A 17,268-nucleotide genomic window follows, 5' to 3' on the forward strand; every position below is an offset into this window, starting at 1 on the left:
TCTACTAGTGATCAAGTAGCCCTTCTTCTGTGAATTATTCCACAATTCTACTCAGTTCCTGTCATTTGTGGGTCCAAAAGAACTAAAAAAATATGAATAAAACATAATGGAGATGACTCTCTAGTCTTCCAAAGAAGAATGTTGCTGTAAAGTACTCCTTTGAAAAGAAAGTAGAGTGCTAAAGTTAAGGTTGCTTCCATGCCCCACTCCCTGCTTCTGATTGAATGGGCTATTTCTCCAAACAAAGTTTTTGGGATTATGAAGTTTTTAATTACAAGAATAAGTAGTGGCTGCCCACAGAACACCCTCATCATCATTGGACAAAATCTGTGGAATTTTCTGCCAGATAAAATTAGAAAAATTCACTTTTTCTCCTCAAAGGAAGCCATGTTTGATTTCACTCTATTTTTATTTTCTTATACAGTTTAACTCTACTTTTACTTTCTTTTCTCTAGTAACATAATTGTTTATTTAGATTTAATAATGAGTAAACAAAACTGCACGTTGAAACTCTTAAGGGTTTTATTGTGATACTTTTGGTTGTAAGAAAAAAGTCAGTATTGGCATTACTTAAAAAAAAGCTTTTCAGTGTTTTTGATTATACTAATCATCTCTATGTACTTAAATGGTTTCAGATTGTGATTTTTTAAAATAAATTATTTTATACTTTGTGTTGGAAATTTCAGCAATCATCAGTTTTAGTATATCGTGCTAGTATGTTGGATTTTGTTTATTCTTCTAGATTCTGCTGGAAGGGTCTGGCACTTTGAAATTCAGTAGTTTTTGCTTGGCTAAAGTGGATGGTGAAAACATGGAAGAATTTTATGCTTTAGTTGGAAATGAAGAAGGTGAAGATGTTAGTGAAAGTACTCCACAAGGATACTTGAAAAACAGATTTCGAGGTACAATATTTTTACTAGCCAAAATTAATCTTTATCAAAGAGACAAAATGAAAGTTGGAAAAAAACTTAGTTTGAAGTAGTTTGGAGAGAAGACCTTGAAATAAAATAGTTGTTTAGCATTTTGGTGGGGGCTTTCTAAATTTCTGGAGAATCACAGACTCACAGAATGGGTAAGGTTGGAAGAGGAACCAGAATGGGTCATCTGGTCCAGCCTTCCTTCTCAAGCAGTGTCATCCTAGAGCATATGGCAGAGGATTGCATCCAGATGGTTCTTGAATATGTCCAGTGAGGGAGACTCCCAGCCTCTCTGGGCAGACTGTTCCAGTGCTCTGTCACCTGCACATAAAGAAACTCTTCCTCATATTCAGGTGGAACTTCCTGTGCATCAGTTTCTACCTATTGCCTCTTGTCCTATTGCTTGGCACCACCGAGAAGAGCCTGGCTCCATCCTCTTGCCTCCCCCCCTTTAGTCCGTCATCTCTCCTGTGGCTGAACAGGCCCAGCTCCCTCAGCCTTTTCTCATAGGAGAGATGCTCTGGTCCCCCAATCATCTTTGTAGCCCTCCACTGGACTCACACCAGGAGCTCCATGTCTCTCTTGCACTGAGGAGACCAGAACTGGACACAACACTCCACTCGGGCCTCACTAGGGCTGAGTAGAGGGGCAGGATCGTCTCCCTAAAACTGAATAATTAAATCTGTAGTCTTATCTTTTGTAAAGATTAATGTGTTTCCCTGTGTCTTTGCAATGGGAAAGCATGTTCAGTACATTTTCTGTAAACGGATTTAACATATCCTGCATACAGGGAATTTTTTAAGTAAGCTCAAACCCAAAATTTAGCTCTTAAGTGAGATTATTCAGAGAGATCGTAACTTACAGATGGAACAACACGTGTGAGTGAGTAGAAAGAAACTATTTAAAAGTGTATGGTACTAATTCTCTATTTCATAAATACAGTTTAACTAAGAGCTGGAAAATAATATACTTCAGTCTGTCATAAAATATATGACATATTAACAGTTCCTGACTCCAGGTTTTCTTTTGGATTGAAGCTCATATGTAGGTGATTATAGAGTGTATCACACTTTTAGAACAAACTTCCAACGTAGCGTACTTGGAGATTATTAATTTTAGATCATTTTTTATAGCTTGACGTGAAATAACTATATTACAGTTTATTATATAATCTTTTTGTCTTGAACATATTTTTGTTATTTTATAAACTGTTCTTGATTTTTTTCTTTTAGGAAAAAAAAAGAGGGAGCAAAATTTCAAGGATTAAAAAAACCTCCCAAACACAAAAATAACAAACACCAAACTGAGTATGTGAATGAGATCTGAAGTGTTTCAATGTAACTACTTAATTGAAAATATTAATTCTTGGTTTGGATTTGCTAGGGAGGCTAAATTATTATTTGCTATTTGATGAAAACTACCAAAAATCACTAAAACTTTGGAAGCTCAAACTGGAAATGGCTTGCCTTACTAAGGAAATTGTATTTCTGGTATTTAGTTGATATAAGACAGTGTATTAAAATAAATAAAAAAGGATTCAAAGGAACTAGCAGAAAGAATCACATATTTACTATCTTTTGTGCTCCAGTTATAAAGCAGTAATTAGAGAGTGAAGAAACAACTGATATTGAAAGTATGATAAAGAAAAATGATTTAGAATTAATCCTGTTTTGTCACAGAAAAATTTGAGCTATGGAATTATTTGTGGACTTTTAAAAAGCCTTTGCTGCAGATGCTCTCTATAAGGTCTGGGATTAAATTCTGTTAAGTTCGTATTAAATATATGCACAAGAACAACACAGAACTATTGCTTCTGTCATTGGAGAGTGCACTGCTGTAGTTTCATTGTCCTTTTTGATGCAAATGGTACAAGTAATTTGTAGTTTGAGGTCAACTGTTTGGCTACCTTTAAGAATGATAATTTCATTTCAAAGTATGAGGAAGTTCATGTGCTTCAGTTTCAATAGGCAGATTCATGCAAATGCAATAGACTGCAAATACTATGTTATTTTTCATTGAATAAGAAAAAATTCAGAAACTTGTTTTTAATCTTCTGAATAATTTCTTAGTCCTTATCTTGGAGCATCTCACAGACCTCTATTTCCAAGATAGTGATGTGGCATATCAGTTACTGTTATTGGAAACAATGGAATTCTTTATATTTTATGAGAACAGAGAAAGCTCTCTAAATACTTTGCTATCTCCTTCTGAAAGTCCACACTGGGAATAGTAAGACCAAGACCAGAACTTTATTCAGGAAGAAATACAAATCTAATCTCTTTTCTGTTGCTTTTTAGAACAGCTGTTTTGATCTGTATGGTAATGACCTTTTGTCACTTAAAAAAATAAAACCCAAGAACAAAAGAATCCAAAATAAACTTTTTAAAGGACTATGGAATGGACACTTCTACTGAGCTTGTGTAATTTTTTTAGAGTTTTTTGAGAACTGTAGAAATAAGAACTGTATATTTTTTTTCCTGTATCAAGACAGAAGGGGTTTGTGAATAAGATATTATCATTTGTGATGTTTTCAAAGTGTTTCAGTGTGAAAATAGCTATAACTATTTAGAGCAGTGATCTAGTTGGCTACCTGCCTTGTTTTTTGTAACAAAACTTTCTGAGTTCATGAAGGTTTATGTCTTTGGATGGCTTTAAAAAAAATCCCAAATCTGATGTAACATAATGATTTCTGTTGCTTATATGAGAATGATGTTGGTTTACCATTCTGCCCAATTTGCTTGGTCCTGGAAGCTTTTAAAGCATATCAAAACATTCTTTGCATTAATCACTGCGTTTGAAAAGTGTAGCACAAGACAGCTTGGTTAATAGAAGTGAAATGAACAACAAAATAGCATCTATAATCCTACATAATCTAGTTACAGTTTAGGAAAGAAGTTCCTTTGAAACTACTTACATTTGGTACTTCAGTTTTCTTATACTAAGTGAAGATAACCCCTAACTCACTGAAATCTGGAGACAAAGTTTAAAGTGTTGAACAGGATAAATGCTGAATGAATAATCCAAGTGCATTATACATACTGTATTTTGTAGGCTCTCCATTATACACAGCTCCAGAAGCAATAAAGGGAGATGACTTCAGCAAAGCCAGTGATCTGTGGTCCTTGGGATGTTTACTTTATGAAATGTTCTCAGGTTGTAAGTTTGTGTATCTACTTACTATCTGTGATAATGGAAACATAGGTCATGATGCCAGAGTAAATTCTTGTTAACTTTCTAGGGAAGTTAAGGCATAGAAAAACTTCAGTCAGGTTTTAAAGATTTCTTGAACTGTGCTTAAAAGACAAAAAAAGTATCTTTATCAAATAATCAAGTAAAGTTGTACTGTTAAGTTGTCCTGTTGACTGTGATCTAAATACAACAAGGTTAACCAACATGTATGGTTTAAATACTATGATTTAAAATTATAGCAGCCCTCGAATTCTGACAGTGGAATGTTTTTAGTCTCCTCAGTATTGAACTCTGGGTGCATTATTTCAAGCTTTGAAAGAGAAAACTGTTTCACTATTATAAAACTAGAGTAATTTGGTTTTCTGCAGATAAAGTGCCCAGTTGGTGCAGCTGACAGGAAAGCTTCAACGCAAAAGAGAATTATGCTGCAACCTTCTTAAATCTTAAACAGTATGCTGATCTATTGGATCAACATGGTAACACAGATATGAGATTTCTGCCTAGACCTCTTCCTATTATATCATTGCTGATTCATGCAGGGCTATCATGGTGATCTCCATCAAGCCATCTTTGGTGCCTCTTCTATCTGTGGTTTCTTGTGCTGTTCATGATACAAGAATTTAATCCAAGGTTTTGAATATAAATTGAGAAGAAAACTTGATAAATAGCACTCAGGTGAAAGTGTTTATTTCTTCGGATGTTTTCTTAGGAAAACTCGTGATATGTCATGAGCTCATGATTGCCATCACCTGACAGCCATTTTGAAGTTTGCCTAATCTGTGAAATACACATCTGTTTGTTTGTAGGAAAACCACCATTCTACTCAGAAAGCTTTTCTGAATTAATTGAAAAGATTTTATGTGAAGATCCATTGCCACCTAGACCAGAGGGTGAGGTTCTGTTATTCTTTAATGAATCAAATCAGAGTAATAATTATAAAGCTAGTTTTTTTTGCACTATTTCTTCTGAGGCTGTTTGCAGTAATCTGGACAGTTGTCTAAAGTGAATGTTAGCAATGCCTTCCTTTCATAAGAACTTTTTTCCTGTTAATGATGAATTCTTGTTTCCCCTTTGATAGACAGACATATAATTTACTTTTGATTGTTAACACTAAATATACCTAGTGGTATGGAATTTTTGATCTTGGTCATTCTGGGCATCAGTGTTTTTCATGGGGACCCTTAAATATTAATGGCTCTTTTCAGTCATAGTAAGGTACTTGAAAATGGTTACCTGCAGAATTAAAACTGTTGTTATTTCTTTCTATTCTAGGAGAGTTTTTTTTTTTCAAAGTGGGTAAAGTGCCTTTCTCAGTTCTGCACTCTCAGAAGTAGAGTCTTTTCTCAGTAAAATAAGAATTTTGGAAACCTCTTTTGTATAGTGGGGTGCAACAATGGTCCTCTTAAAATTATTGTTGGAGGAAACTTAATTTCAGTTTAAGCAGATTTTAACTCCACTTTATTTCTTTCTAATAGCTATATGATAATTGGAGGGTGCTTTTTTTTTTTACATTACAATTTTAACTAGTTTGATGACTGAGAATTGTTGGTTTTGTTTATTTTGGTTTTGTTTTGGTTTTTTTGAGGATCCTTTGAAATACAAAGAGTGTATATTTAAGGTTCTTTGTACATTTAGTTTTTTTCAGATGAGATTGCTATTAATAACATTTTTAGCATGATCTGTAGATAATTGTTTGGTCTACATTGGGCGACAGTTTTGCTGCCCATTGCTGATCTTCACAAGTGCTTCTGTTTACAGGTTCTGCTTTTCACAAACCTTCTGCTGAGTTCATCAGTTTGCTTGATGGGTTGCTTCAAAAGGATCCTCAGAAAAGGTAAACTTCTAATCCGTGACAGTTGTTTATGTAGTCACCTCTGGAGAAGATAATTACTATGATACTACATGTATAGTATTTTGTAGATGACGAAGAATGCAAAAAAATATGTAATCCCTCATATAGAAGAATGAACTGTGCTTTTTGTTATATGAATATATACAAAATAATGTTTTCATTAACTGTGTCTTTGTTTTTTTATAGCTGGTGCTAAATAGATAAGTGTAGCAGAATAATAGGCAATTTAGAATCAGATGGCTTTGCTTTTCCAGAGCAGTGGGCACATTTATTTTATCAGACTTTGATTCGTAGGTGATACAATTACATTGTTAAATAATTCGATGTAATTTACGGAGTAGCTCAGATAATTTACATGCAGGATTGATTATGCAGTTTCCTCCATTTTTGTCCTCATACCTCTGTTGTGTTAAATATCTATTCTGATTCGAGGTAAAAAGTTTGTTCTGTAAGAAAACTTATTTGTTGTGCAAATAAAAGCAAACAACAGGATTAATTGCTCTGTAGTGTCACTGGGTTAAAAACCTAGTCTGATATGTTTCTGTGGAGCTGTTGTACTTTGCCACTGCTTTTTCAGTTTGTTTACTGCTTTTCAAAAGGCTGAATTGGACAGACCTATTGCAGCATCCTTTCTGGAAAGGATCCCTTCGCCATTGCGGTACTGATTCTGCAGACAGTCAGGGCACAAGCTCAAGGTACCAAATCTTTGAGAAAGACTTTTTTTGTAATAAATATAAGCAAAGACAAAAAAAATATTTTATTATATTTGTCTGTAAATTTTATCATTTTTGAAATTTTGCTTAGAATTTTCATGTATTATTGACCGGAGTTTAACACTATTCAGTGATGTTACACTATTTGGATGTTTAGGAATTGTATTGTCCTATTAGTGTATTACACTGTCCATTCACTTTCAACAGACTCTTTCCTTCTGGCTACAGAATATGTTAAAATATGCTTCTGAACTAACTGCTGTCAGTTTTATTTATTTGTTTATATATGACATAACATTGTTGCACAAATTTGACTTGCAATTTTTGTTTTGAAAGCTTTTGTAGAATGGGTCAGTTTTATTTCTAGTGAGTTTTTCATTTATTTATTTTTGTGCATTAGGCTTAGAGCATCACAAAGCCTATCAGTACAGCGTCTTAGAGCTGTAGTTGAGCTTTATAATCTTGCAAATGCAGCTGACCCATATTCTTTGCTTATGACATAAAGCATTAATCTAATAGTTGGATTTTTTTCCTAAATTTGTAATACTCTACACTGCTATATATATGCAGAAATACTCAAACCTTTTGTGAAAATGGTTTCTATGTATTAAAAAATTAGGCTTTTTCAAAACTGTTACCTTGCTGGGTTTTTTGTTTTTAATTTTCAACTAGGATATTTAGCGTTGACTTTTAAGTTACGTTGTTCTAAATATTTGAAAGATATGTTCTACTCTAGTGAACTGTTCACGTTCTGGTCTAGTGAACTAATGTTAAAATAGTTTTCTTTTAGAATGTTGAATGTTTTAGTGTTATATCTACTTTAAAATTTTCTCTCATGTTGTTTAATATCTGTTTCTGATACCAGTGCTGCAATGTTTTTGTAATTATCATTTATTCTAGCTTGAGATACAGCTCTTTGTCTTTTAATTTTATTACTGCTTTCACCTGCAAGACATAGAAGAACTTAATATTTACAGTTTATACCACAAAGTAAGAATTTATTCATGGTTTTAGCTAGACCTCCATCTCAGTGCTCACTTTTGAAGAATTTTCAGAGAATCAGAAGAATCTTAATCTCTTATGAAATATTGGGCTATTTGACCTTACTCTTGAGGGTTTTCTAATGCCTCTGACATATCTGCTGAGGTATGCACTAATTGACAACTATGACAAATGTAGAACATTGGCCTGACATGCTAGAGAAGCTCAATACTTTTTCTTTTCCAACTGTGAGGCCCGTGTATCTATTTTCTTCACAACGTGGATTTGATTAATATTTGATATCTTGGAGAGCCTTCAGGAAATTTGTATAACCCAGTTCCATTTGAATAATAGAGGGGCATGCTAAAAAAACCCCAAACAACCACAAACAATAAACTTGCAATTAAGTGTGACGTGTAAATCATTACACAACAAAAACAAAACTAAAAAAACACCAGATCTTAAAAGTAACCAAACCAAATCAAAACAACCCACCAAAAAAGTAGCTTCAATCTAGGCTACCGACTTCATTGTTAGAGGTAGGTTTGTTGTGACTTTTTCCTGTGAAGATTGAATAATCTGTAATGCTTTTAATATTTCTTTACAACTCTTTTATTATGGGGTAATAATTTAACTTTTCTACTGTCTTCCATGTAAGTTCTAATGTGAGATAATTTTTAATATTCTCCTACTCATTTCCTGTAAACTTGTTTCTCATCATTGCCATTACTAACATAAAAAGTGTATGTAACACATATTAAAATAGTATGTTCTAGAGAATGACAGCTAAATTTTATTCTAACGATTGCAAAAAAATAATCGATATGATCCCTCTTTTTTTTGTCTGTAATTACTATCCTCTGTTAAGCAGCAATGAGGACACAGAGTCATCAGTGTCTTGGAGTACCAAAGAGTCAGTGGATACTCATAAAAATCTAGGTAACCTGTCATCTTCAAGAGCAGATCTTAAACTACCAAGCAGATCTTTCAAAATAGGTAATATTCTTATGTTGTTTTTTTACTTATTTTTTTCAATCCTACCAACATTTGTATGTTTTATTTGATTTTAAACTCTGAATACAAGTTCATGTTCTCTTTTCAGCAGAAACTCAGACTGAATTGCGCCCCAAAAGTGCAGTTGATGGTGAATTCAATGAATCCATATTTCTTCTCAGGTATGAAAACCTAAAGAACAGTTATAAAAAGCCTTGAAATCCTGTATTTTTGGTGCTGTTTTTTTTCCCACTGTCTCTTCAGACATTTTATTATTCTGCCTGTAACATTGTGTGTGTCTCCTTTTGAATTTTGTATTACCACTTTAATTAATATTAAAATATTATAATAGCTGCAAAAGCCGAGTGTGTAGTTAAAGCTTATCTGGCTTTATTACACTGTTTTTGGAAGTAAATTTTTGATTTCTTAGCTGTCAGTCTAAACAGAAAAATTTATTTCTTTCCTTCTTCATATATATGAGAATAGGCTTTGAGTATGATTACTTTGAATACACAAGAATAAGCATTCAACATAAGATCCACTAATAAATTCTACCTGCAGCTTCTCTTACCAAGCTGTTGGTAACCATTATTAAGTACTGCATGGGTATTAAATAAAAAAAATAGCGATTGGTTTAACAGTGATTTGTGTTAGTTGAGGCCTGATTCTGGAACTTTGTACTAGTTTTCAAGCCAAGAAGATTGTCTAATGAAATAGATACTTTTCTTATTGTCATCAAGAAGAAATATTCCAGTTTGAAAATATTCTTTCAAGCTTCTTGCATAACCTGAAATAGGGCTTTTGTATATGATGGTGTGTACAAAAGTTATTTCAGTTGGTTTTAACAAAGTGTTAATTCTCATCTCACTTATAAATTCTGTCATCACAGCTAAACACACACTATTAGTAATTTCAAATAGCATTTGCTTTAGCAATCTGCTGAAAAGAAAGGCTACAATGACATTAAAACCAGTATAACAACGTGTAATCCAAATCATGTTTTTTTGACAGCATACTTTATTTATGATAAGCACACTAGTTTTAATATAAAATTTGAAATGTAATGCAAACTTTTTAAAAAAAATCTGTTTGTAAACTGTCTTTGCTTCAATGATCTAGCTTCTGAAAGCAGCATATGTTAGCTACTAAAGTATTAAAACACTGAAGTGAAAGGAAGATGCTGACCTGGCACTTGGGACCAGAATTTACTTAGCTGCTGGAGGGGTTACTCAGCTTTTAACAGCAGTAGCTTCTTCTATGTATGCAAATGGAATAGGTCTTATTAATTTCAGATAGTTCAATTTAACAATCTCTTGTCTTGATTTAAACTGAGAAACCATCTGAGAACTGGAAAAATAGGAAATATTTTCTGTATCTCAAACATATATGAAAGCAAATCAGTTGCATTAGTTGAAAAAAAAGTATATTTAACAAATCTACATATTTTGAAGGATGTGGGAACCTAGAATAATTATTCGGCCTCCTAGCTAGAAATCAGGAGGTTTTTTGGTTTAGGAACTAAGACTGCCTAAATTTCCAGGCACATCCTGATATACTTTTTTTACCAAAAGAATTAGGACATCTTACGTAGTTTTATGTATGTGATATTTTGGCATTCCTTTGCTGTGCCCAAGTTTCTCTTGAAAATAGATGGAAGATTAGAAATATTATGTTAGTCATTTGATCATTGATTTTCATGAGTATTTTTAATTTTGTTTGGTGTTTTTATTTTTAATTTAGTTGCTTTTTCTAATAAATAAAGCTGATTTGTAGCTAAATGTGTCTATTACTTTCTGCTGATGAAGAAAACACATTCATTTGAAGTTGATGATTTAACTAGTTTCCTGGCCTGCCAATTTTAATAATTCTAAAGTTGATTTTAAATGCTTTGCATTAATATATCTTATAAAACCTGGGTTCACTAACAGCGTTATGAAAATTGAAACTTTGCAGTATTCTGGTCTTTCCTTTCTTCATTTTCTAGTTTGCAAACAGGATTTTAAATAGAAAAAGTTAAAGGTAAACCTAGTTCACAATTATACATGAGATTTAGGCAGTCTTAGCCAAGAGTTAGCAGTCACAAGAGAATAACATAAAATAAATTTCAATTTTTTCTCACATTAATTTTCTTTGTATCTTTTTTGTTATTAGGAATTCAGATAGTAATGTTTGAGCATCCAGTTTTGAGAGTGATTATTGCTGAGAAAATAATCAAATTAGATCCATTTAACATCAACATCAACTACAAAATACCACCTTCCCACTTTTAACTGGTAAACAAATCCTAACCTTGTCAGAACACATTTAAAGACAGAAAATTCATGTCTAGTTGGTGACTCAAACATAGCCTCATTTATGTTTATCAGCTTTGAAAGTTTGCTGTATGGCATGAAAGTTTCAAAAGAGCAGCAAAAAAGTACTTTGCAATGAAACTTAATCTGTAGTCTTTATTGGTTTATTATTTTTTTTTCTTTCTTTTGTTTAAGTTCTCGTCCCACACCTAGAACTAGCACTGCAGTAGAAGTAAGTGATGCTACTGCTGCCCCAATCAAAAATTTTCCACAAAGAGATTCATGCTTGAAAAAGGTGAGTACAAAATCTATTTTAAGGGATGATGGTATCTCTATAGTTGGAATTTTAGCCTGGAATCTGTGGCAAAGTCAAGTTTCTTCTCCATCCATAACCAGCAGGGAATCAGTTCCTACAGTGTGCAAGTAATTTGAAAAATATATTTGCATAACTCCAGATGTATGAGTTAAGAAAAATGTTTAGTCTCCTTTTTCACCCCAGTGCATAAAAGGGAAAAATGTTATCTTCTTTCTTGTCAGTCTGCAGTTTGGACCCATTGCTTTTTCTTCCAATAGATTTCTCTTATGATTTTTAGTTGGTCCTATCTACTATTACCTAAGTTAGAATATGTTGTTTATGTGGCGAGAGTGCATAGTATAATTTTGAAACGAAAAATTTTGGGAATAAACATGAACTAACTTTTTTTTGGTGCAAAAAAGTTTAAAAAAAAAATCTTTGTTCTTGTTCTAGGCTGAAAATATGTGCTCAAGTCAGCAGGATATGGAGTCAGCATTGAGAGAGCTCATTTACACTGAATCTGATCTTATCATAACGCCAATCATTGACAATCCAAAGGTATAGCAAAATAAAATATAAGATTCAGGAACTTGTGGCTGGGGCTATTTTTGCAGATAAATTTTTAATCAGGGTGAAACTCCTTTCCTGTATTTTATAGTTCTCATTTTAAAGCAGTTACACCCAGTCATCTGGCAAGCTCTCATGCAATTTTTTTTGGCAGTCTGTATAATTCTATTGTGTTGCTAATTTGGAGGAATGAGTTATTTTGGGATTGAATAATAATATTAAATAATGTCTTACAAGAAATAGAAGCTACTAAATGCTGCACTTAGTGCTTTTGTAGATTTGTTTTCTGATAACTTCCTTTGATACCTGTTACTTAAATGAGCACAAAACTGTGGTTTGGTATACTCAAAACAAGGGCATATATGAAGCCTTCCAGATTATGAGTTAGACCTTTACAGAAAAACTTTTGTTACTCTTTGGACTTCAGATGTGATAATGGTTTTGAACTCATTTTCTCTCCAAAAGAACACCTGTCATTATAAGAAATGTCCATCCTATTTCTGTCATATGTATTCTAATGTGATAACAGTTTGTAATGAGTCTCTTGAGTAGGGACTGACACTTGCTTGACAGCAAAGGGCGAACCAAAAAAGAATCAGAGCTCTGCACTGCAGCGACAGTGTAATGTGCATTTATGGGTATTATTGGTAGAAGGAATAATAGGCAAGAGCCCCTTTAGTCTTCCTTTTGTTTCTGCGCTGGAAAAAAATGCAACTGTTTTAGCAACTTTACTCAGTAAGTGACGGATGCAGAGAATGCAACATTTTTTATTGGAAGTGAGCATCTAATCTCTTTAAGAATGTCTTACAGCTTTTAGTTGCTGTGTTGGTTTAGTGTTAACAATTCTTTTGGTTTGTTTTAATGGATTTCCTAACACTTTCAAAAATTAGAGGTCTTATACAGCTAGATAGTGTAACTACCAAATAATAATGTTTTAACATGTCTGGAGGGAGGGACATTGTTAGCAGTGGAGAATTTCAAAGTGTTTGAATGCTACCACTGTTAAATTGTCAGTTCTATCTCAGGATGACAACACAAAGCCTTAGTCCTTCCCACCTTCTCTTCTTACTACAAGTATAAGAGAGGAGATTAGGGGTAAGTGTACATATTAATGTGCACATGGAGACTAATCTCCTTACCATGCAATGCCAGACTCAGAATTAATGCAAAATAGCCCACTAAGTTCCAGGGACATGTAATCAGAGTCATTGCCTGCTTGGCAATGACTCTTTAGTCTGCACTTCAGACTGAAGGATGATACTGACACCTGGTAAAGCTGAAGAGCTTGCAATTTAATCTCATGCAAAAGGATTTACTAGATGCTGGCAGAATCTGAAAAGTTGAAATGTCAGCTTACATTGTAAAATTTTCCTGTATTCTGCAGATCTGTGGAGCTGAAGACCTTTTTTTGAAAATAGCTCTCTTGTTACACTTTGACTTCATCTGTCAAAGGCTAAATTCCACTACACAGTTACCTTTTCTGTATGCTTTATTTACTGAAAATCACACTCAGATCCTTAGTCACTGAGCAGTCATCCAGTTTCATGATGCACCAGAAAATGATGTTTCACGAGGGGGAAAAAAATCCCCATACCTTTTGAACAATTACTTGTTTTTAATAAGACTTTTTATATTCTATAATGATCTAGTGTATATATGTATTTGCTGTATGGAAATGAATTGCTAAAACATTTAATGAGCTGTCACCTGCATAGTTCCTTTCTGTAGCTTTTGAAACCCAAATGCAAGTATTTTTCTACATACAAGCAAGATAAAAATGTAAACTGGAAAAATTCTATCATTTTGTAATCCTATTTTAAAAATCACTTAAATGGAAACACTAGCAATATAATTATGTTAAAAACATTGAGTTAAATCTCCAATATTTGCTTGGAAAGAATAAATACCAGAAAACAATGGAAAATTCCTCAGTAATGAGAAGTAGTATGTACACCCATCCTGTACAAATTTTGCATCTTTGTATTCTCACATTTAACTACTTAGAGATTTTCCAGAAATGTATTAAAACTAGTTGTAATGTGTTTATTTTTCCAGATAATAAAGCAAGTATCAGTTAGATTTGACTCAAAAACTTTACATATTCCAGCACATTCAGGTATGGATCTGCTGAAGCTGTTAACAAGTTCTGTGTGTGTTACTGTAACTCGCTGTCACGAGACCTGTAGCCTGGTGCTGTAGATTATAAACTGTCACAGTTTCAGAACTCATATTTTTTCTGAAACTGTTTCTGTAATGTTTTTAGCTAGACCAATTTTGAGTAGCCTTTTCATGAGTTACACGACATTCCTTTCTCTTCTGCCTTCTTCAGTTACAAGCTTGTGCTCAAAACCTTTTACAGTGAGACAGTCATCATTGTTTTAGTGTGGGCAAAACAGTGGATTTTTTCCAACTGAGATATTTTAACTGAAATATTCAACTAAATATATTAAAATGTTAAAAAGGCAGGGAAGCAAATGGAAAGAGGATCTTAAAATGTACAGCGTTGATCAGCTGTAATACTCGGCAGCTTTGCCAATCCCACCTTGAATCATGAATTGTTATGGCAATCATGTCCCAAAAGATAGTGTGGAGTTGTTTTGGGTTTGCTTTTTTGTTGTTGTTAGTTTGTCATGTCTAGAAAGAGTGCTGTTATTTCTGAAAACTAAAGTCTGCTCATTGTCCTGACTGTAATCATTTCTTCCCCTGGAAAATTTACTCTAGTCTTTTTAAGGAAGTATTACACACTTCACTGTGCTTGAAGAGGGATACCAACCAGATATGAAGTCCTTCTGGAATTCACATAGCACCTCTTCCTAGGCATAAGAGTTAATTTTTTCTTTCTATAAAGTATGTATCTTGGAGAGTTAATTTGCTGAAGAAATTTTGTAGTTGGAAAGGAATTTAACGTCCCCCAATCTCCCAATCAAGATTGTAGTCACAGAAAATATTTTTAATTTGGTTCATCAAAAAATGATCCAATACAAGTGCCTAAGGGGAGTATTATATTTCATATTGCATTTAAGTAGTTTATCACACTGATGTTCTGATATGTTTAACTATTGTTATCAGTATTATTTAATATGAGACAGTGTTTTTTTGTTGTAATGCTTTCAGAGATGTAGCTTTTTTCTGGGCAACTTTCTGATTGTTTTTGAAGATACTGAATTTGATGCTGCTCATCATTAATGATTAAAGATAGTACAGAAAAATTAAGATAAATACCTGAAATCCACACCTCTTTTCACCTTTGCTAATGTATATTATAATTGCCTGCATTAGTAGGTATTGTTACTTAAGTGTAAAATTTACATAAAATACAGAAAACATGCTTTTAAATATTCTATAGTGGACATATCAGGATGGCAGATAAGTTATTAATAAATAACTAACCAAAACTGAGGGAATGTATGGCTGCTAGATTGAAATTAACTGTTGAGACTGATAAGGAAGTCTGTGAAAAATCTCAGTTCATGTACACTGTTCAGTGAATTGAACCACAGGATTTATGTTAATTGTCCTAGTGGCTTGATTGTGTTCCTTCTGAAGTCATCTGTGTTTGGATACTACTGAAGTTTAACTCAGTGGGTGCCTACCTATATGAGTAACAATACACATTTTCAGTTTAATGATTCGGAGTAGATTTCATTGGCTTTCGTTAGGTTTTGCCTAAAGTTTGCTCTAATGAAAGTGCACTTTCTTATTAAGAATTAATAATGATAAAGGACAACTACTACCTTTCCTAAATATAATGTTTCCTTAAATTAAGTCCAGGGACTTAGCAGGGTTGCACTTCCAAAAATGCTTTGAAGCTTTCATTGCTCTGTTTTTATCATTTGTTTCTCTTCTTCTTTTTATTTCTATAATCTTCAGACATGAATTATAATATGCTTCTTTAATATTTTAAGTACTAAAATTATAATTAGATTCAAACTTTGGAACTTACTTATTCATGCTGATATTACTTTCTAGAGTGTTAAAGCAACATCAAAGATCCATTATCTTTAACTACTTGTTTGCTTCTTATGGGTAGCTGAGAAGTTATCATCTATGAAAGATGTGGACTGGAATAACTTCTTGAAAAGAGTATGCTCACTGCTTGATTCCACTGAGAAGAACACAGGAGCAGCACGTTCTAAACTGAACTTACTGTACTATCTGTGTACTCTGGCTGTCCACAAGGAGATTGCGAGCAGACTAATGAGCTCTCAGCTGGTAAATAATAAAGCTTTGAAAGAATCAACATGGTTTACATACTTGCTGTTGTAGCAAAAATCAGCTACTTTAATTATGTTTGAAGAAATCATTGATGTACTGACAAAAAAATTACTACATTCCATGTCAGGTGTTTTAAAAATGCTGAGGGAAACTAATTCTTTGCCCTACATTTCAGATACATTTACATATAGTTTTGTTGTATGAGTGACCATGTTGGGGTAAAAACTAACCTTGATGGAGAGTGTAAAATAACATATGATGAAATATTAGTCTTTGTAAATCATTAAATGACAGAGAATATTGAAAAAAGTTCATGTATGAATTGCTAAATGTCTTTTATTTGGCCATATATCTGTGAAGAATAGCATGAAAATCTTTCTAAAGAACATGCAGTAAAACTTTCAGCAAGCAGTGCTTACAAAAATGAGCGGGGTCTCTGAAGAGTCTGTTTTAGGGTATACCTAAATATTGGTTTCACCTTTCAAGAACCATTTTTTACCAAACAATTTTACTGGTATCCTCTGTAGTGGTTTAATATATTTCTCAAAATTCTTGCATGTGCAGGAGAGAAATAGAATTTTTTTTTGTTATTATGTAAAGGCATCACAGAGGCTGTCCTGAGATGAGCACTTTTCATTTTATTTAATTAAAAGTAACTACTTCGCTCTCCTACAGTTATACTAATGCATTTAAGTCATAAGCTGACATGTCACTGTTGGATATAGAGATATTAAAGACAAAATTGCACTGCCAGAAAAATTCAGTGAAGAGCATTTAGGCTGGAAGAAGTGGTATGTCTTGTACCATAGCATTCTAGTGAAAGCAGGAAAAAGAATTGCTGGAAGGTGTATTCTGTTATCATTGGAGAATTTGGTGGGGGGAAACATTGATCCAGTAACTGAATTGCCCATTAACAGAACATTTTAGAAATGAATTAGTAATTATGAGTTTGGTTCTTTTGGGGCTGATTATATGTGTTACCATTCATTATTCTAGTATTTGCCAACTATTTTTATCCAGTTTCACAAAATTAATTTATTAAATATTTGTTTTGTAATACTATATGATGATCTCTGTGTTTGTAGGTGAAAGTATCAAACTTTCTTCTGCTGCATAGTGTTATTCAGAATGAAAAACTGTTGTTTTTTTTCTTTTAGTGCTGATATATGTTTAGCAGTTTAGTTTAAAGCAAAAATATAAAAAGAATTGTATTTTCCTTCCTTTTTTATCTTTATCTCTTTTTCCTTTTTTATCT

The 17,268-nt window shown here is 33.1% G+C and overlaps 1 protein-coding gene across 10 annotated transcripts in view; it reads left to right on the top strand.

Moving 5' to 3' along the window:
* Positions 1-17,268, top strand: part of ULK4 (unc-51 like kinase 4) — a 229,890-nt gene that overhangs the window by 8,010 nt on the left and 204,612 nt on the right. For 6 of the 10 annotated variants that reach the window (XR_003533025.1, XR_003533023.1, XM_027675597.1 and 3 more), the window contains exons 5-15: positions 743-902; positions 3,969-4,070; positions 4,913-4,996; positions 5,865-5,940; positions 6,558-6,653; positions 8,521-8,648; positions 8,755-8,827; positions 11,132-11,231; positions 11,685-11,789; positions 13,854-13,914; positions 15,829-16,010. Coding sequence is in view for 8 of the 10 variants with exons in the window: in XM_027675597.1 (XP_027531398.1) it covers positions 743-902; positions 3,969-4,070; positions 4,913-4,996; positions 5,865-5,940; positions 6,558-6,653; positions 8,521-8,648; positions 8,755-8,827; positions 11,132-11,231; positions 11,685-11,789; positions 13,854-13,914; positions 15,829-16,010 (1,167 nt within the window). In the remaining 2 variants the exon portion in view is untranslated. The remainder of the gene's footprint in view (positions 1-742; positions 903-3,968; positions 4,071-4,912; positions 4,997-5,864; positions 5,941-6,557; positions 6,654-8,520; positions 8,649-8,754; positions 8,828-11,131; positions 11,232-11,684; positions 11,790-13,853; positions 13,915-15,828; positions 16,011-17,268) is intronic. The other 4 variants (XM_027675599.1, XM_027675602.1, XM_027675600.1 and 1 more) reach the window with 3 other exon arrangements.

This window comes from Neopelma chrysocephalum, unplaced genomic scaffold (genome assembly GCF_003984885.1).
Source record: "Neopelma chrysocephalum unplaced genomic scaffold, ASM398488v2 Primary Assembly neopelma1_26, whole genome shotgun sequence".
NCBI lineage: Eukaryota > Metazoa > Chordata > Aves > Passeriformes > Pipridae > Neopelma > Neopelma chrysocephalum.